Source organism: Mesoplodon densirostris, chromosome 7 (genome assembly GCF_025265405.1).
Source record: "Mesoplodon densirostris isolate mMesDen1 chromosome 7, mMesDen1 primary haplotype, whole genome shotgun sequence".
Taxonomy (NCBI): Eukaryota; Metazoa; Chordata; class Mammalia; order Artiodactyla; family Ziphiidae; genus Mesoplodon; species Mesoplodon densirostris.
The window spans coordinates 45,435,770-45,452,580 of NC_082667.1; the positions used below are offsets into that span (position 1 = coordinate 45,435,770).

Genomic DNA, 16,811 nt, shown 5'->3' on the forward strand with positions numbered 1-16,811 from the left:
AAGCTATGGTCTACAGGCCAAATCGGGTCTGCTATCCGTTTTGGTAAATAAGGTTTTACTGGAACACAGTCTCTCTCATTTATTTAGAGACTATCTGTAGCTATTTCATGCTACACTAAGAGTGTTGAGTAGTTTCAACAGAGGCCTAAAATATTTACTGTCTGTCCCTTTATAGCAAAAGTTTTCTGACCCCCAATAGATATACAAAGAGTCCACTGATGACTAAGGTTTAACAAGCCTAGCTGTTGCCTAGGACTGACCATAAATGGGCAGAGGAAACATGGAGAGTCAACGTCAGCCTAAGTACAACTGACTATTTAAGGCAAAAATGTTAACATTATATTGTGGGGTTTATAAGTATGGGGATGTAAAACATTTGACAATGTGGCCTAAAGGAATGGGGTATAAAATTATACAGGGGTAAGTTTCTTATATCTTACATTAAGTGACACAACATTACTTTAAGTAGGATAAGTTAAATTAAGAATGCCTATTAAATCCCTTGGGCAGTTAAAATTTTAATAGAAGAGAAATAACTGAAAAGCCAAGAGAAGAATGCTAAAAAAAAAAATGGTTAATACAAAATAAGGCAGGAAAAGAAAAGAAGAAAAGATGGACAAAAACAGATATGACAAGTAGAAAATAAGGCTGGAACACTAGAAATTTGCACATACTGACCTGGTTTGCACACAGATTCTTAATATGTGGCTCCGTCCACAGAAGGACTTAAAAAGCACCTTAGCCTCAGAACTGTAGACTGAGAGGACCTTAAGGGTCATATAAATCTAGTACTCTCCACAGTCCCTTCCCCCAAATGATGTTTCAGTTTCCCTGACAACAACCTTGCTTCAGCCCCTTGGGTAAAGAGAACCTCACTATCTTCTGAAGAAGCCTGCTCTAATTTTCACAGTTATAAACACTTAGAAAGTTCTTTATTTCTGTTCAACTGAACCCTGCCTTCCTCTAGTTTCTATTTTGTGCTTTTTTTAAAAAAAAACATTTTTACTGGAGTATAATTGCTTTACAATGGTGCGTTAGTTTCTGCTTTATAACAAAGTGAATCAGCTATACATAAACAAGTATCACCATATCTCCTCCCTCTTGCGTCTCCCTCCCACCCTCCCTATCCCACCCCTCTAGGTGGTCACCTAAATAGACATTTCTCCAAAGAAGATATACAGATAGCCAACAAACACATGAAAGAATGCTCAACATCACTAATCATTATTTTGTGCTTTTAACTGAACTTTTTTCTTTTTGGTTGCAATACATTTTATCCGTTTTTTTTTTTCTTTTTTAACACTTTAGGAAATTCATTCGGACAAATTTTCAGTGTATTTCAACTCTAAACTGTGGCCGGTTAAGGAAGAGACAGACGTGGGAAGCCAGAGAGAAAGGGGAAAGAAGGAAGAGGTATTAAAGAAGACAGATTACACAAACCCACACTCAGTGATGAGAAAGAAGGTTCAGGAGCAGAGATGGAGAAACCAGGGGGCCCAGTGAGAGAGGGAGAGAAAGCAAGAGTGAGAATTAAACAATGGGTTACAACAGCAGAAAGCCATTATGTAATTTAATTCTTATCTAAAATTTAAGTAAGAGTATTTTTCAAACACTCACTCTCACTTTTGATGAAGAATAAAATCTATATCCTATCTCTGAAAACTAAAAGAATTCATATTAATTGACAAGAGAAGGGAGGAGGGGTCTTCTTTTACAGAGAATTATTCTTAGCTATTTCTTTTTTTCATGTATTGTTACCAAAGATTTTTACAATCATGTTGTATTTTCACAGCTACAACCACTAGTGATAATATCTCTGTGGTTGTCTGGTAAGTAAGAAATAATTACCATAAATCTAAGGGCTAATTCCAAAGGGAGGATTCAGTATCTGTAATAAATTTAAAGTAGGTTGATTGGTTTGAACCAAAATTAAGGTTTAACTTTTCTCAAAATCACTTCCCTGTCAAATATGACATTTTCCATTCTATAGAGCTATCATGCTTATTTTTCAAAAATTGGATCCCTTGACTTTTTACCATTTCTCCAATATAAAACAGATTTCTACAACAGTTAAGCAATGGAAGTTGATCTTTTAGCTCTATTGAGTTTATTTGGAGTAGTCTAACAGAAAAGAACCAACAGCAGACTTGAAGTGTTAAGAGTATAGACTTGCATCCTCTCCAATCTGGTATCACTCATTACCTCACCAAGCTTCAGGTCCATTATCTGTACAACTGACAGTTTGGACTAGACCTCGTCAAAGTTAAGTTAACAACTGGTAGAAATGGGTTGATGGCTCATTTGGGGGTGAGCAATGAAACTCTCTTCATATCTCTTCAAATCAGTAGCAGCAAAGAAAAAAAATCTTCCTGACACTAACATCTCTTTCTTTCTCCCAGCCTAGAACGTGCAAAGGTCATTTGCTCACAGGCAGTCAGTTACCTTTTGAAGCCTTAGAGGCCCATGTAGCCAATTCGAAGTAGCCAATGCCATAATGTATGAGTTCTTTTTACCTCAGTGCTCTGTGTTTGAATATCTCAACTCACTGCATGCCTAGTAGCCACTGCATAACTGTGACAGAGTGGAAATGTGTAAGACTCAGCTCTGTATCCTACAGATTGGTACTTTTAGAAGTGGAATTTAGACAGCTACTCAAAATTGTTACTGACTGCAAATAAAACACTGTAGGGTAACACTGAACAGCTAACCAAACTTAAGAATAAGTTAACATTCTGAAAAAAACACTACAGTAAAAAATGTGATTGGGAGTGAAAACAGAATAGTATCATTTTCAATGTAGGTCCAAACAGATTGATGTCAGCTTTGTTCTTAGCATTTCTGTACTGAGCATTGGTAATCTGGTCACTTGAACCCAAAAGCTAGAAAGTTTTCCTACGTATCAATTTTCAGATAGCTCAATATGCTGAGCATGGAGGTTGAAGGAAGCATTTAGAAGAGCCCGTCTACCAATCCTAAAAGTCCTGGAAAATAAAAGCACAGGGTACTATGTGAAGACACTGTATACCTAAGACATACCTACAGATATGTCTACAGGAACTGACAGTGGTGGTACTGCTCATCCAGTGTCCTCAGATTGGAAAATTATTTCAGAAATGCTTCTCTGGAAATGTGTGTGTTTGTGTGTGTGCGTGTGTATGTGTGTGTGTGTGTGTGTGTGTGTGTGTGTGTGTGTAAAATCTTATAATCACATTAACTTTCCCTCTTTACACATCTATCCCCATATAAAGTCTGAGAATTCATGAGGTTCTAGTATCTTGCAACATTTTTACATTGCATGAGGTGCTTTAGAAGCTATCGATTTTCAGAATTATTTTAAACATCATTCCTGAAAGTATCTTTATACAATGAGTTTAGCCATTGATAAAGGGTAAAATGAGAAAGGTAAAATCGGGTCGTATCCAAATTACCTCCTCATTCCCTAAAGCTGAAGACAAGATTAAAGATTTACCAAAATTCTCCCTTGGTTATTAGCAAAGGAAAATTTATCATTTTATTTGAGTGGAGATGAAAACCTTGCTATCTTTTTAAGAAGCCTAAAAGTAGCACTTGTTTAAACTTCTTGAAGTTATTCCAAAACTGTCTTTCATCATGCTGAGGTCAAGTCACCTTCTCACATGGGATTATTTTCTATTTCAGTTATAAGCTTGAAAATTTTTTTAAAAAAAGGTCTCTGAAGAGAAAGTGAAGCAGACAGGCTTTTTGTTATTCTAAAGTGTACTGTCATGGAAAAATTCCAGTGTCAGCAATATGACAATAGGTACATTTTGGAGGACAGAAATCTATTGCTTCTTCATAGCTGAATATTTATATTTTTAGCTGAATAATTATTATATTCTTGTTCCTAAGGTATGAAATAATGAATTTCAAGGAAATGGGAAAAGATTATTTTGATTATATCAACGTTGGAAGCTGGGACAACGGAGAATTAAAAATGGATGATGATGAAGTATGGTCCAAGAAAAGCCACATTATCAGATCCGTGTGCAGTGAACCATGTGAGAAAGGCCAGATAAAGGTAAAGTGAAGTCTGTGTTTCTTTAATTTTTGTTGTAAATTCAAAAGTATTCATTAGCATTGACTGTTTTTAAAAAGTTTAGATATTTCTTTTGCCTTTTCCACTGTAAGCTTCTAATTTTTAAAAGAAAATTTTTTTAATTCTTTTCTCATTAATTCCTTATGATATCTAGTAAAACCCACAATAGTCTTAGTAGTTGGACTGGCTGAACCAATTGATGAGTCATGCCCACACCCTTTCTACTCATGTAAGCCTTTAAAGACATGCTTCCTGGGAATAAATAGTTCACACTGGAAACCACATCAATTTCTAATTAACTTAAATATTTACCCAACTCCTACTAATGTAATAGTTTACATTAATGGGACAAAAATAAGTCAGACACATTTACTCTTAGAAGATTTATAGCGTAGATGAGGAAAAATATCATGGGCACAGATAAGTAATGTCATGTAAAATGTGATGACTTCATTAAGAAAGAAAAAAAAAGGGAGCTAAATAAGTTCATACAAAAGAAAGGGACAGTGACTTCCCTGGTGGTGCAGTGGTTAATAAGACTCCACACTCTCAATACAGGGGCCGTGAGTTTGATCCCTAGTCAGGAAACTAGATCTCACATGCATGCCGCAACTAAGAGTTTGCATGCCACATCTAAGGAACCTGCCTGCCGCAACTAAGACCCAGCACAACCAAATAAATAAATATATATTTTTAAAAATGAGTTAATATATGTCAAATAGTACAGTGCCGTGTACATGGTGCAGTAAAGTTGCAATAATTTTTTTTTAAAAGGGACAGATTTCTTCTGAATAAAATGTCAGACGCTGAACCATGAAAAATGGATATGACTTCAGAGAGAGATGTAGGGAAATGATCGTTTATGTAGAGGGAATAATAACAGGAAAGGTACAGAAGTAGTCAGACTGTTCTAAAATAACAGTGAATAATCTAGGGGGCGTTGCTCTAAATGGTTATTGTAAAAGAGAAAGTTGCAATGATAGATTGAAGCCACATTTGTGGAGAGTTTTGGATGCCAAACTAAACAGGCTGAACTTAATTTTTTATTAACCAGGAGTCTGAGAATAATTTTGACCAAGATGCTGACATATAATAGGTGAAGATGCATGGGTAGAGTTATGAAACATAAAGAAAGAAAGAAGAGACAAGTTAGAAGGACACTGTGATAGTGGTGACAAGGTCCCTGAATTATGGAAGAAACAGTGAGAATGGAAAGGGGGTTGGGGAGGTATTTGAAAGAAACATATAGAGGTAGCCTCAATCAGCGCTGGCTATCAACCATGAAGCCTAAAATATTTACTATCTGGTCCTCTGCAGAAAAAGGTTGCTGACTCTTAATATTCAGTGACGGTCTGCATCTTGGCCAATCATCTTGCAGTTAAACACTTCATGTGAAATTCTTTTTAGACTCACTTAGAATATTAATTGTTCATAATTTCCAGTTCTTCCCAGAGAAAGATTAGTCTGTATAAATTACTACATGGAAGTTGTCTCTGTTTTGATCCTTCACAGCAATATAGTTTGAACCTGTAACTTCAAAATATTGAATGTTGGGCTTTCCTGGTGGCGCAGTGGTTGAGAGTCTGTCTGCTGATGCAGGGGACACGGGTTCGTGTCCCGGCCCGGGAAGATCCCACATGCCGTGGAGCGGCTGGGCCCGTGAGCCATGGCCACTGAGCCTGCACGTCCAGAGCCTGTGCTCTGCAACGGGAGAGGCCACAACAGTGAGAGGCCTGCGTACCGCCAAAAAAAAAAAAAAAAAAAAAATTGAATGTCTGTTTCAAGAGATTTCTTTATATATATTTTTCTACCCCCTTCTCCTGGGAATAACTTACCCAGTGGAAGAATCTGACTCCCTATTATCATATTTTCAATACTAGTTAATTTGTTATAATGGTTATAGAGTCTTTTTTTAATCCCAAATTCCATTCTCCTAACCAGATCTCATTTTCACTCCCTTAAATATACAATTGACTACATTTTCTTGATATGGTTTAATAAGGTCACTGAACAACTTCACTAATGATATCAACACATCACAGAATTGTTCAGATTTGTTAACTCAGTGCCCACGAAAGGACACTTAGTCTAGCAAAGGTTCAAATATATAACATACTGTTATTCATAAAGAAAGCATCACTACTTCCAGGGTGCTTTTTTACACTTTTTTTTTTAAATTTATTTTTGGCTGCTTTGGGTCTTCATTGCTGCGTGCAGGCTTTCTCTGGCTGCAGCGAACATAGGCTACTCTTTGTTGCAGTGCACAGGCTTCACATTGCAGTGGCTTCTTTTGTTGCAGAGCACGGGCTCTAGGCGTGTGGGCTTCAGTAGTTGTGGCTCGTGGGCTCTAGAGCACAGGCTCAGTAGTTGTGGTGCACGGGCTTACCTGCTCCATGGCATGTGGGATCTTCCCAGACCAGGGCTCAAACCGGTGTCCCCTGCATTGGCAGGCGGATTCTTAACCAGTGTGCCACCAGTGGAAAAAAATGGAAATTAATCTGAAAGAGAACTGTCACCACCTCCTGTATTCAAAATGAGTGTGAAACAGAACATAAATAACAAACAAAAAAAAGTAAAACAAATCAGTTCTGAATGATCAGAAGAAGACAGTAAGTTGTCACTATTTATTCAAAAAAAGATTGTAATATTGGAATTAATCTTGGAAAAGGGCATGAGCTTACTCTGGTAAAAATACTGAAATTTACAAAGCAATGCAAATTGAATCACAGAAAGTTAGCACATTTCTAAGAGGAAAAACGCAACTGCTTTTGTTTGCCAGGCTACTAAGAAAGAATCCTTCAGCATTTGAAATGTGCCTCCTTGCATTACAAAATCTAGTAACTGTCCAATGATAGTTTTACCAAGTGTGGTTGAAGTCGCCCTGAAAATGAAATTCATGTCTCTATATGGATACTTATATGTATATTTCTAATAAAACAGTTAATATTTTTAAAGTGTTCTACATTTTCCAAATCATTGTGATATTCTATTTAATCCTCAGGAAACTCTATAAAGGCAGGTATTATTTTAAAAGCATTCGTCTCGGTTGGATGAAACAGGATCAGCTGGGAGACTGCTCAAGGCTGCACATTATTTAGTGGCTATAAGTAAGACTAGAACCTTGGTGGCCCTTGATTCTCAAGCCAGTATTCTTTCCTCCACATATTTCAAAATATCACGAACTCTATCTTTACACAGACCAATAAGGCTCAATATTTATAAGCATGACCACGAAGTCCAACAGGCATTATTTGATCCCTCATTCACCCACGTGTTGCGTGAAATCACTCTGCCTTAGTTTTCGTCCCTAAAAAAATGAATAAAATAAAACCAACCACCTTATACAGAGCTGTTCCAATGTTTCAATGAGATGACACAACATGGCATGCACTACATCACCAGCAAACAGTCAACATTCTTATGAAGAATGCTTTCAATAGATTAAGCAGGTCTAATTAGCAATTTTACCTAATTGATCTGGTTATTTTAGGGAAAGGATGTTTCAGGCCCTTTTGTCATCATTTCCTACTTGTATTGTTGCGATGTCAGCACAAGGGACAGTACAAAACAGAAGAAAGGGGTGCCAGCCTACAACTGTATTTGGCTATAGATATCCAGACATTATTATCAAAGGTCATTAATAGAGTCAGCATCTAAGACAAGGATATGAAGTGTAACCACTCCTGTGTCTGGTTATTAATCAGAGTTTTAATTATTTATAGGAATGTTTAATGAATGCTGTCTCTATTCCACAGAGGCTATTCATGCACCAGTGGTGGAAAAAAAATAAAAGACATCCATTTCTAAAGAATAATATCTAGGACTCTTTCAACTGTTAAATTATTTCAATTATTTTCCATTGTCTTAAAAAAATTAAACACATGAAGAGGTACATAATAGTCTCAGTGACCTTAACCATCTTTATCCCAAGCAAATCAAAACTACTAGAATAGGAAGGAATGGGCTGAATTATTGAACCAGATTTTTAGTAGAAACAGTCCAAGAGGTGATCTCCAGAAAAAAACTTCATTTTCTGCCTCTTAATTCAAAATAAATTCCTAATTATTTTTTATCAATATGGATATGTTTTTTAACTTTAGCAGGTATACAATGTGGGTTTCTTGGCTAACAATTATTCAACTAGTGGAGGGAAGCCAAGGTAAATCCAGAGAGCAAAAGTTCTTAATTTGAAGCAAAGAAAGGCACAAACTCTGGGAAAAATTCAGTTACATATACACATACAGAAATGTATATATATTTACATGTGAGCACAAACACGGACGCTTAATACAGGTATCTAAAGCTAATTACCAAAGATTTGCGCTTAATTTCATTCTTGACCCTGTCACCAACAAATTTTATGATGTTGGACTGGTTTCTTAAACTCAGCCTGTTTCTTTAATTATAAAATGAGAATATTAATACTTACACTGCCTATCTGAAAACATTTGAAATAACTTACGTGAAAGCCCCCTTCTGCTTTGTAAAGCAGTATATTTGAATAAAGGATTGTTGGATTTTTATCTATGTGAAAAAATAATCAAAATTTTAAATATTTGCCTTAGGTGATCCGGAAGGGAGAAGTCAGCTGCTGTTGGACCTGCACACCTTGTAAAGAGAACGAGTATGTCTTTGATGAGTACACCTGCAAGGCATGCCAGCTGGGGTCCTGGCCCACTGATGACCTTACAGGTACATGTATCACAATGTCAGTACAGGTACATTCCCCAAAATCAACTCAAAAAGGACACAGACATAGGAGGAGGGGGGTGACATCTCCAGGCATTTCTCATCTTGGTGGAATTGTTTATGCAACAAAGAATTCTCTTAGGAACAGACACCTTCCCAACACCTGGGCTAATCATGAAAATCTTTAGATCGCTCGGAGAAATCCGCCTATATTCCTGCCCTCACCCCCAAACTAGATCAGAATCCTTAGGCTTTCTACTGGGCATTTTCAGTCTATCTTCAGGATATTCCCAGAAGTTCCTAAGCAGGGCCCCAGTTAACTGCGATTTGAGGTGTAGAGAGAGAAGTATTAGCCGGAAGAGACTAAAATATGCCATGACATATCCAAGAACAAAAAGGTAGCACAGAATTAAGTAGAATTTGGTCTAAAACTCTTTGTTTCTCTTACTGCTTTTCCTTAATCTAAACCAGAAACTTCCAACTAATGAGTTTTCAAATAATGTCAACACAGGGTAAGGCTCATCTCTGCTTGGTTTGGGTGGAGTTTGGGGAGGGGGGTTACTTTTTTTTTTGTTTCTGTGATGTTTTGGTTTAGGAGTTTTTTCCTCCAAAAATGTGAAGGAATTAGTGTCATTGTGTTCTCAATATGATATTTCATAGCTATTTCTAATCTTTACATTGTGAAAACAGGATACCTTCCATCTTTCCTTCCAATTCCTTCAATAAACATTTAGCAAATGCATATAAGATGCCTATTTGCCTACCACCGATATAAAGATGTAAAAATGAAGATATGCCCTCTATCATCAAGAAGTTAATGAGGGAGGTAAACAGTAAAAATGTGATTACAATAAAGGACACAGGTTTGTGGACATGGAGTATGAGGAGGGGACCTGTGAAACTAAGCTTTCCAGGGAAATAAGAGAAAAAGACATTCCAGGCAGAGAGCCCACCACGTGGTATGTCAGGTCACCTAGTGGTTTTACAGTTGAGGTGGATTAAGCACAAACCCCTAGAGGCTAGAGAATTATAACATCCTCAGTGTTAGACTCGACCCCTCATAGGACAAGAGATTATCCATGGTAGTTGTATTAGCTTATTCCAAAAGCCTGGTTCTAAAAATCCTGTGATTCTGGGCCTTTTGAGGCCAGCTCACATTAAGACTTGTTTTCAGTGATTGGTATTTATGCAGAAGACATTCCTTTTCTTAAAAAATAAAATTTAAAAATTCTGATTTAATACAACACCCAAGTACTTTGTGATAGCATTTGTGTCCTATTTTCACCGTTAGATGATAAGCTTTCTGATACTCATACATCCTGCTATCCCCAGAGCCAAGTCAGTGCTGAACACAAAGTCTTTAATAAATTTAGTTTACAGATAAACTAAAGCACACACACGCACACACACACATACAGTAAAAATGTAAGAAAGAAAAAAATATGATTGGTTCTCTTGTGAGGTAAATGAAGAGCAGTTTTGGTGATCTTTTCCTTTATACTATTTATTTACTTTTTTCTAATTTCAATATGGATTATCATTAAACTGAAAAACTATTTCACAGATTCAACTATCCACATGGCTAAGCACCTTGAACATGAATATGCAGATGTAATTTTTTGTCCTATGTTTTGTAAAACTATCACAATGAACATGGTCTGCTTTTTCATTCATTCAACAGGAAAGTATTTTATTATTACTATTTGCACTATAATCATAGGTGCTGGAGAAATTGGGGTTAAAAATAGACATGGTTCTTATATCACTTACCATCTTGTTGGGAGAGAGACATTTCTTTCTCTCTCTCTCTCTCTCTCTCTCTCACTCACACACACACACACACACACACACACACACACACTCTCAGACACATACAGATAGGCATGGACAAATTGTGTTAAATAGTATGAAGTAAAAGAACAAGTGTAAAAAAAAATGAAAATATTAGGGGAGACATAATTTAAATTTGTGGTCATAAAAGATCTCTGAAGAAGTGAAGATTAGCTGAGACCTAAATGATAAATACAGAAATAGCTGTCAAAACATGATGAGAAGGGCATTTCTTGCTGAGGCAAAAGCATATGTGAAAGTCTGTTTATGGATAAGCCAATGGAAAAACAATGTCAGAAGAGATCAGAAAGGTAGCAGGGGCTAGATCATATACTGTATAGCCTTGTAGAACAGGTTCAGGATTTGAGTGTTTAATACCAAGTACAATGAGAAACCTTTGCAGGGACTGTAGTAGAAGAAGAAAACATGATTGGATGTATAATTTTAAAACATTACTCTGGTTGCTGTGAGGGAGAATAATTTGGATAGAGATGGAAAGTGGAACCAGGGAGATAGGCAGGATGGTTACTGCAGATTGCCACTGCAGGCACCAAGAGCTCTTGGTATCTTGGGCTAAACAGTGCATTGGAAGATTTCAGATATACTTTGGAGTAGAACCAACAGGACATATAGATAAATTGGTTGCAACAGATATTAAGTAAGGCTACCAAATTTCCTGTCTTGAGGAAAATTTGCATTCCTTGATAAGGATCAATAGTTTGGTTTTAGACAAGATCAGCTTGAGATGTCTTTGAGATTTTCAAGTATGAATTAATTAATTTAACAAATTAAGGCCTTAGTTTGTGCCAGAAATGTAATAGAAACTGGAAATGTAAAAATTTAGTCTAAGTTTCCAAGAAACTTATAATCTAGTGGGAGAAAAGCATATAAATAAGTAACCATGCAGTAGACCAAGTGCTGTAGGTGAGAAATGAGCAAAGTATTACGGAAAAATGGAGAAGGGCACACCTAACCCTGGAGAAATTAGAGAAGGTTTAGTCTTGAGGCATAATCTTTAAGCTCATTTTTAAAAAAGTGAAGAAGATCCTACTGGGGAAAGTGTGCAGCACTGAGGCTATGAATGGCACCATCATCCTTCTAATTTCTCCAAACAAAAAGAAGTGAGTCATCTGAACTCTTCTCTCTTCTTGGCAACCCATATCCAGTCACTTAGCAAGTCTGCCTATTTGCATTGCTAAACATTCTTCTCCCTCCTTCCTCTCCATTTATTGGTACAACTCTTCCCTTGACTAAGTGATCATCTCACATTTGACTACTGCAGTAATTTCCCAGTTCATTAAAACTACTCCCAAATTTATGCCACATGCCTACAAGTTTGTTTTTCATCTTGCTACTAGATAATGTATCCAAAATACAGATTTGTCCCTTTCATTTCATTGCTCAACATTGACCAGTGTTTTCATATCTCTATGGGATATGTCCAAGTTTTTCAACATGGCATACAAAATTCCCTCTCTCCCTCACCCTCCTATGATCTTTCTAATTTCAATCACCACCACTTTATAAATCTCATTTGACACTCTAGTATCAAGGGCTGCTTATAATTCTCATCTACACACAATGCTATTCGACTCCTCTATGTCCATACAGGTGTTACCTTCCTTGCCTGGAATGCACTTACTCCACTTTGTTTCCTCCTGCTCACCTTCCTTACTCAGCCCAGATGTCACCTTCTCTATGATACCTTCTTTGTGGTACTTAGACTAGTAAGTACTCTATTCCGTATTTCTTAAGCAAATTCTGCTTCCCACTTTACATCATTTTCAAACTGGATTTTAATGGCCTATATCCTTATCTGCATCCCCTACTGAATCATTAGTTTCTCAAGGACATAACCATATCTCAATCACCTTTGCATTCCTAGCATCTAACACAATGCCTGACACAGAGTAGGCACTCAGTAAATGAGTGTCAATCTGCAGTAAATGGTGGGGAGTGTTACAAATGAAGACGGAAGTATTAGGGGCCGTCCTCTGAAGACAGCCTTGAACTAAGGAGTCTGGACTTATTCCTATAGACAAGTGTGAGGCCAGTGAAGTTTTTCAAACAGAAGAATAAAATGATTTTCCTCTGGCTACATGCATACATGTGAGTGTGTGTGTATATGTGGGAGGGGAAAGAAAGTGGGAGGGGAGAAGGGAGAATAAATACCAAACCTGAAAAGGTCTCCACATTGATAGTATGTGAGATTTAACCTTTCATTAAGATCTCCAGCACTTTTCCAAAGAGCCTATAGCTGTTTGCAGCCCATCTCATTGACTCTGATTCAAAGTAACTTGGCATTTGGCACTGCTAGCTAAGCCAGAAGACTGCTCTGATGGCTTCAGCTATTCCAAAGCCTGCCACAGAGATGCTTGGGGCTGGCTTCAGAGGATACTGTAAGTCTTTCTTCTACCCAACTGGCTTACAGTTACCCCACTTCAGCCTATAACGTGACAGCTCAGGTCACTTTGGGTCAGTGCTCCCATTGTGATAATGGCAACTAACACATACATGTTTCCTGTGTGCCAGGAACTCATTGAAGCATCTTACAAATGTTAATTCATTTAATCCCAGCACAGCTCTATAAGACTGTTAGCACAGTTAGAAATCTTAGAATTGAAAAATTGTTTAGAAAAACAATTAGGAGTGGCAATCAACTGACATTAATGTCTATATTATATTTAGCCATTTACTTTTATATATTCATAGAAAGATGTCTGAAATGAACATTACCTTAAGAAAAAATGTTTATGAGTGGTGAGATTGCGAGTTACTTTTTTGCACACACACATACACACACACATATGTGCGTATAATATTGAATTATATTAAGATTATGTATTTTCATCAATATATCCATTAAAATAAATTTTAAGCTAGCCATATTTTTAATAGCCATCATAAATTGTCAGGAACCAGGAATCAGGAATTAAGAAGAGAAAGAAAGAAAACCAGGCATGAAAACCAGGAAGAAAATAAAGAAAGAAGATTTTAAATGCAGGATGAGGGTAGAACCTAACAATATTCCTAATTCAAATTATTTTCATTAAGTACAGCAAGTAGTTATTCTTTCTCTAACAATCTTCAGGTATCCATGTTAGCAGTGAATAGGATAAGCAGGACCCCTGCCCTCAAAATGATTATCATCCTAAATATTAACAAGTAATAATAAGATGCTGAGCGTTAACAGAGAAGACCAGAATGGTGTAGGAGCCTGTATCAGTGGAAGCTACTTAGATGAGATTTAAAGTTGCCTCTTCAAGGAACTGTGTACATGCAAGAATTAAAGTAAAGATGGAAGTTGGCCAGATTCAAATGAAAGAGAAGAGTGTTTTGGACACAGAATACAGAAACTGAGGAGGAACTGGGAGCACGGGGGTATGGGGGAGGGACTGAGACAGGCAAGCCAAGCGAAGACCAACTCTTGCAGGGCTTCGTAAGCCATGGTAACTATTTTAAAGTTTATTCTAAGGGAAATTAAAAGACATTATCTATTCATTCAGCTATCTATCTAGTCATTCACTCAACAAATATATAACTAGCACTTCCTCTGTTCCCGGCAATGTTCTAAGTGCTGAAAATATTTCTCTGACCAAAACATAAAATTCTCTGCCCTTATGATGTTTACATTCTAGAGAACAGTTTTAAACAGGGAAATTATTATCTCCAGGAATATCCAACAATTGAATAAGAAAGGAAATGCAATCATGATGGACTGCTTTATAAATATTATGCACATAGTCAAAATGCAAAGTGTAAATATTGTTTAAAAACATGAGTAGAAAGGATACTGATTTCAGAATGATGGTTTCATCTGGAGAGAGATGGGAGAGAGTCAGGTAGGATTTACAAGAGAGGTTTCAATTATATCTGTAAGCTGGGTGTACATGCAATTTGAAACAAATATGACAAAATATCAACATTTGTTAAATCTGGATTTTTACGTTTGTTCTGCACTTCCCTGCATATTGAAAATTTTTATAATTTAAAATACTTCATATGATTTGAGCTATTTAAATACTGAATACTAGAAGATAAAAATTTTAAATAAAGACTAAATTGGGGATTTTAAAAGAAGGAAGAGAGAAAACCACAGTAAGGAAAATTTGCAAGTCACAATGTGAATCTGTTGGTGGTTTGGACTGTGATGATGTAGTGGGAATAAAGGGCAATGAAGAGATCAGAAATTTAAATCAACAGGAGGACGTCATTGTTTCACTGAGAGAAGAACATAACTGCAATGTGGTCTGGTTTGAAAGAGGAGGGAGGAAAAAATAGTGCAAGGCAACAATTTGGCTAGGCATTCAGAGAATTCCCTACAAGCTTCTGCCAAGACAACTTTTCCACTGCACACCATTCCCCACCAGATACATGCAAAAACTGTCCTAGAAAGAATCTTTAATTTTTTTTTCTCTCAAAGACTTTGGGATGGGTTATAAGTAGCAGATCTTTAGCTGCCCAGTCCAAAGCTAAAGCCATGGAAACCCTTTCAGGTGGGTTTGCCAACTCTGGCAACCTTCCAACAAACCCAAGTAAAAGGAAAAAGCAAAAACAACGCGGCTTTCAAAAAGTAACTCAGTGGGAAGCTTTATGACAGAAAGTCAGAATGATTTCCTGCTTCTCACAGCAAAGAAATGTATCTTATTTATTTTAAGTGCAAAGCTGTAAAATGGAAGGAGGGCAGTGCCTATCAACCTTTTAATGTCAATAGGAACATTCTCTAGGAAGTTCCTTTCGTTCCCTAAGTTACCTAATTGCTTTGGAGGTTGGAACCTTTGTATCTTCACTTCAGGGGCAAAAAGAGAAGAGAGTCAAACAAAAGGGAGTTGGTGGGAAGCTGGGAGGGAGTGGAGGATGAGCTCCAAGGAGGCAGAACCACTGACAAGTTTTACAACTCCAGCATTTGAGTTACTCTCTTCCTATAAATACTTCCTTCATTTGTGTTCCTCCGTTTGTCCTGCTTTTCTTGGGACATTTTTTTACCTTTTAATAAATAAGTAAATAAAAACGTGGGGAGAAGTGCTTTTCATCACCAATATTTTTTTTAACATCTTTTTTTTTTTTTTTTTGCTGTACGCGGGCCTCTCACTGTTGTGGCCTCTCCCGTTGCGGAGCACAGGCTCCGGACGCACAGGCTCAGCGGCCATGGCTCACAGGCCCAGCCGCTCCACGGCATGTGGGATCTTCCCGGACCGGGGCTCAAACCCGTGTCCCCTGCATCGGCAGGCGGACTCTCAACCACTGCGCCACCAGGGAAGCCCTTAACATCTTTATTGGAGTATAACTGCTTTACAATGGTGTGTTAGTTTCTGCTTTATAACAAAGTAAATCAGCTATACATATACATATATCCCCCATCCCCTCCCTCTTGCATCTCCGTCCCACCCTCCCTACCCCACCCCTCTAGGTGGACACAAAGCACTGAGCTGATCTCCCTGTGCTGTGTCATCACCAATATTTTTAACTATCTTATGCATTATCCTTTTGAATCCTATGAGGTAGACTTTATTATTTTACAGCTGAATTAATTAAGACCCAGGAAGATTCTATAATTTGCTCAAGGTCACAAAACTAGTGGAAAATCAAGCCCAGGCACAGTGATTCCACCATTTTCTGCTATACCACATGCCTTTCTTCATAATCACGTTTTGGAGCCCCATATTTCCAGGAAATTACAGAAAGAGAAAAAATTAAGCTTTCAAGCTGGTCACATGTTAATTATCTCCAGGTTGCTATGATATTTTTCATTTCAAATGTGTGTAAAAAGTGCTGCCCATTTGATTACTACAATTCAATTTGGATGAGGAAAGGGCAAAAAAACCCTTTCCGTTTATTATGTGTCTCTGATTCTTTAGGGGAAATCTGTTATGAATTTAGATGAGAAATATGTTTATTATTACAATTTTAATAAATAGTTCCTGTTAATATTTTTAAAGGAACAGGTTTTCATAATGGCAACCTCTAATTTCTTGGCTTATCTAGGTTACATAATAATCTGAATAGGAACACATGCTCTACAAGCTGGATATCCTATCATTCATTCAGCAGAAGTTGTTTTTTAATCAAGTTTCTATACTGTTTTCAACACTGTGCTAGGTTCTATTGATAAAGATACAAATGGAAGGTGTCTGACCTTCCATTTCCATGCCATCAAATGTCCACAGTAGAAGAAGGCTGACTTACATAATTGCATTAAGAGTATAACATATGATACATATGATAACTGAATTGTGCA

The 16,811-nt window shown here is 37.1% G+C and overlaps 1 protein-coding gene across 5 annotated transcripts in view; it reads left to right on the forward strand.

Moving 5' to 3' along the window:
- The window catches only part of GRM5 (glutamate metabotropic receptor 5), a 516,357-nt gene that overhangs the window by 425,610 nt on the left and 73,936 nt on the right, over positions 1 to 16,811 (forward strand). For all 5 annotated transcript variants that reach the window (XM_060104244.1, XM_060104247.1, XM_060104249.1 and 2 more), the window contains exons 5-6: positions 3,868 to 4,036; positions 8,620 to 8,746. In XM_060104244.1, coding sequence (XP_059960227.1) covers positions 3,868 to 4,036; positions 8,620 to 8,746 — 296 coding nt within the window. The remainder of the gene's footprint in view (positions 1 to 3,867; positions 4,037 to 8,619; positions 8,747 to 16,811) is intronic.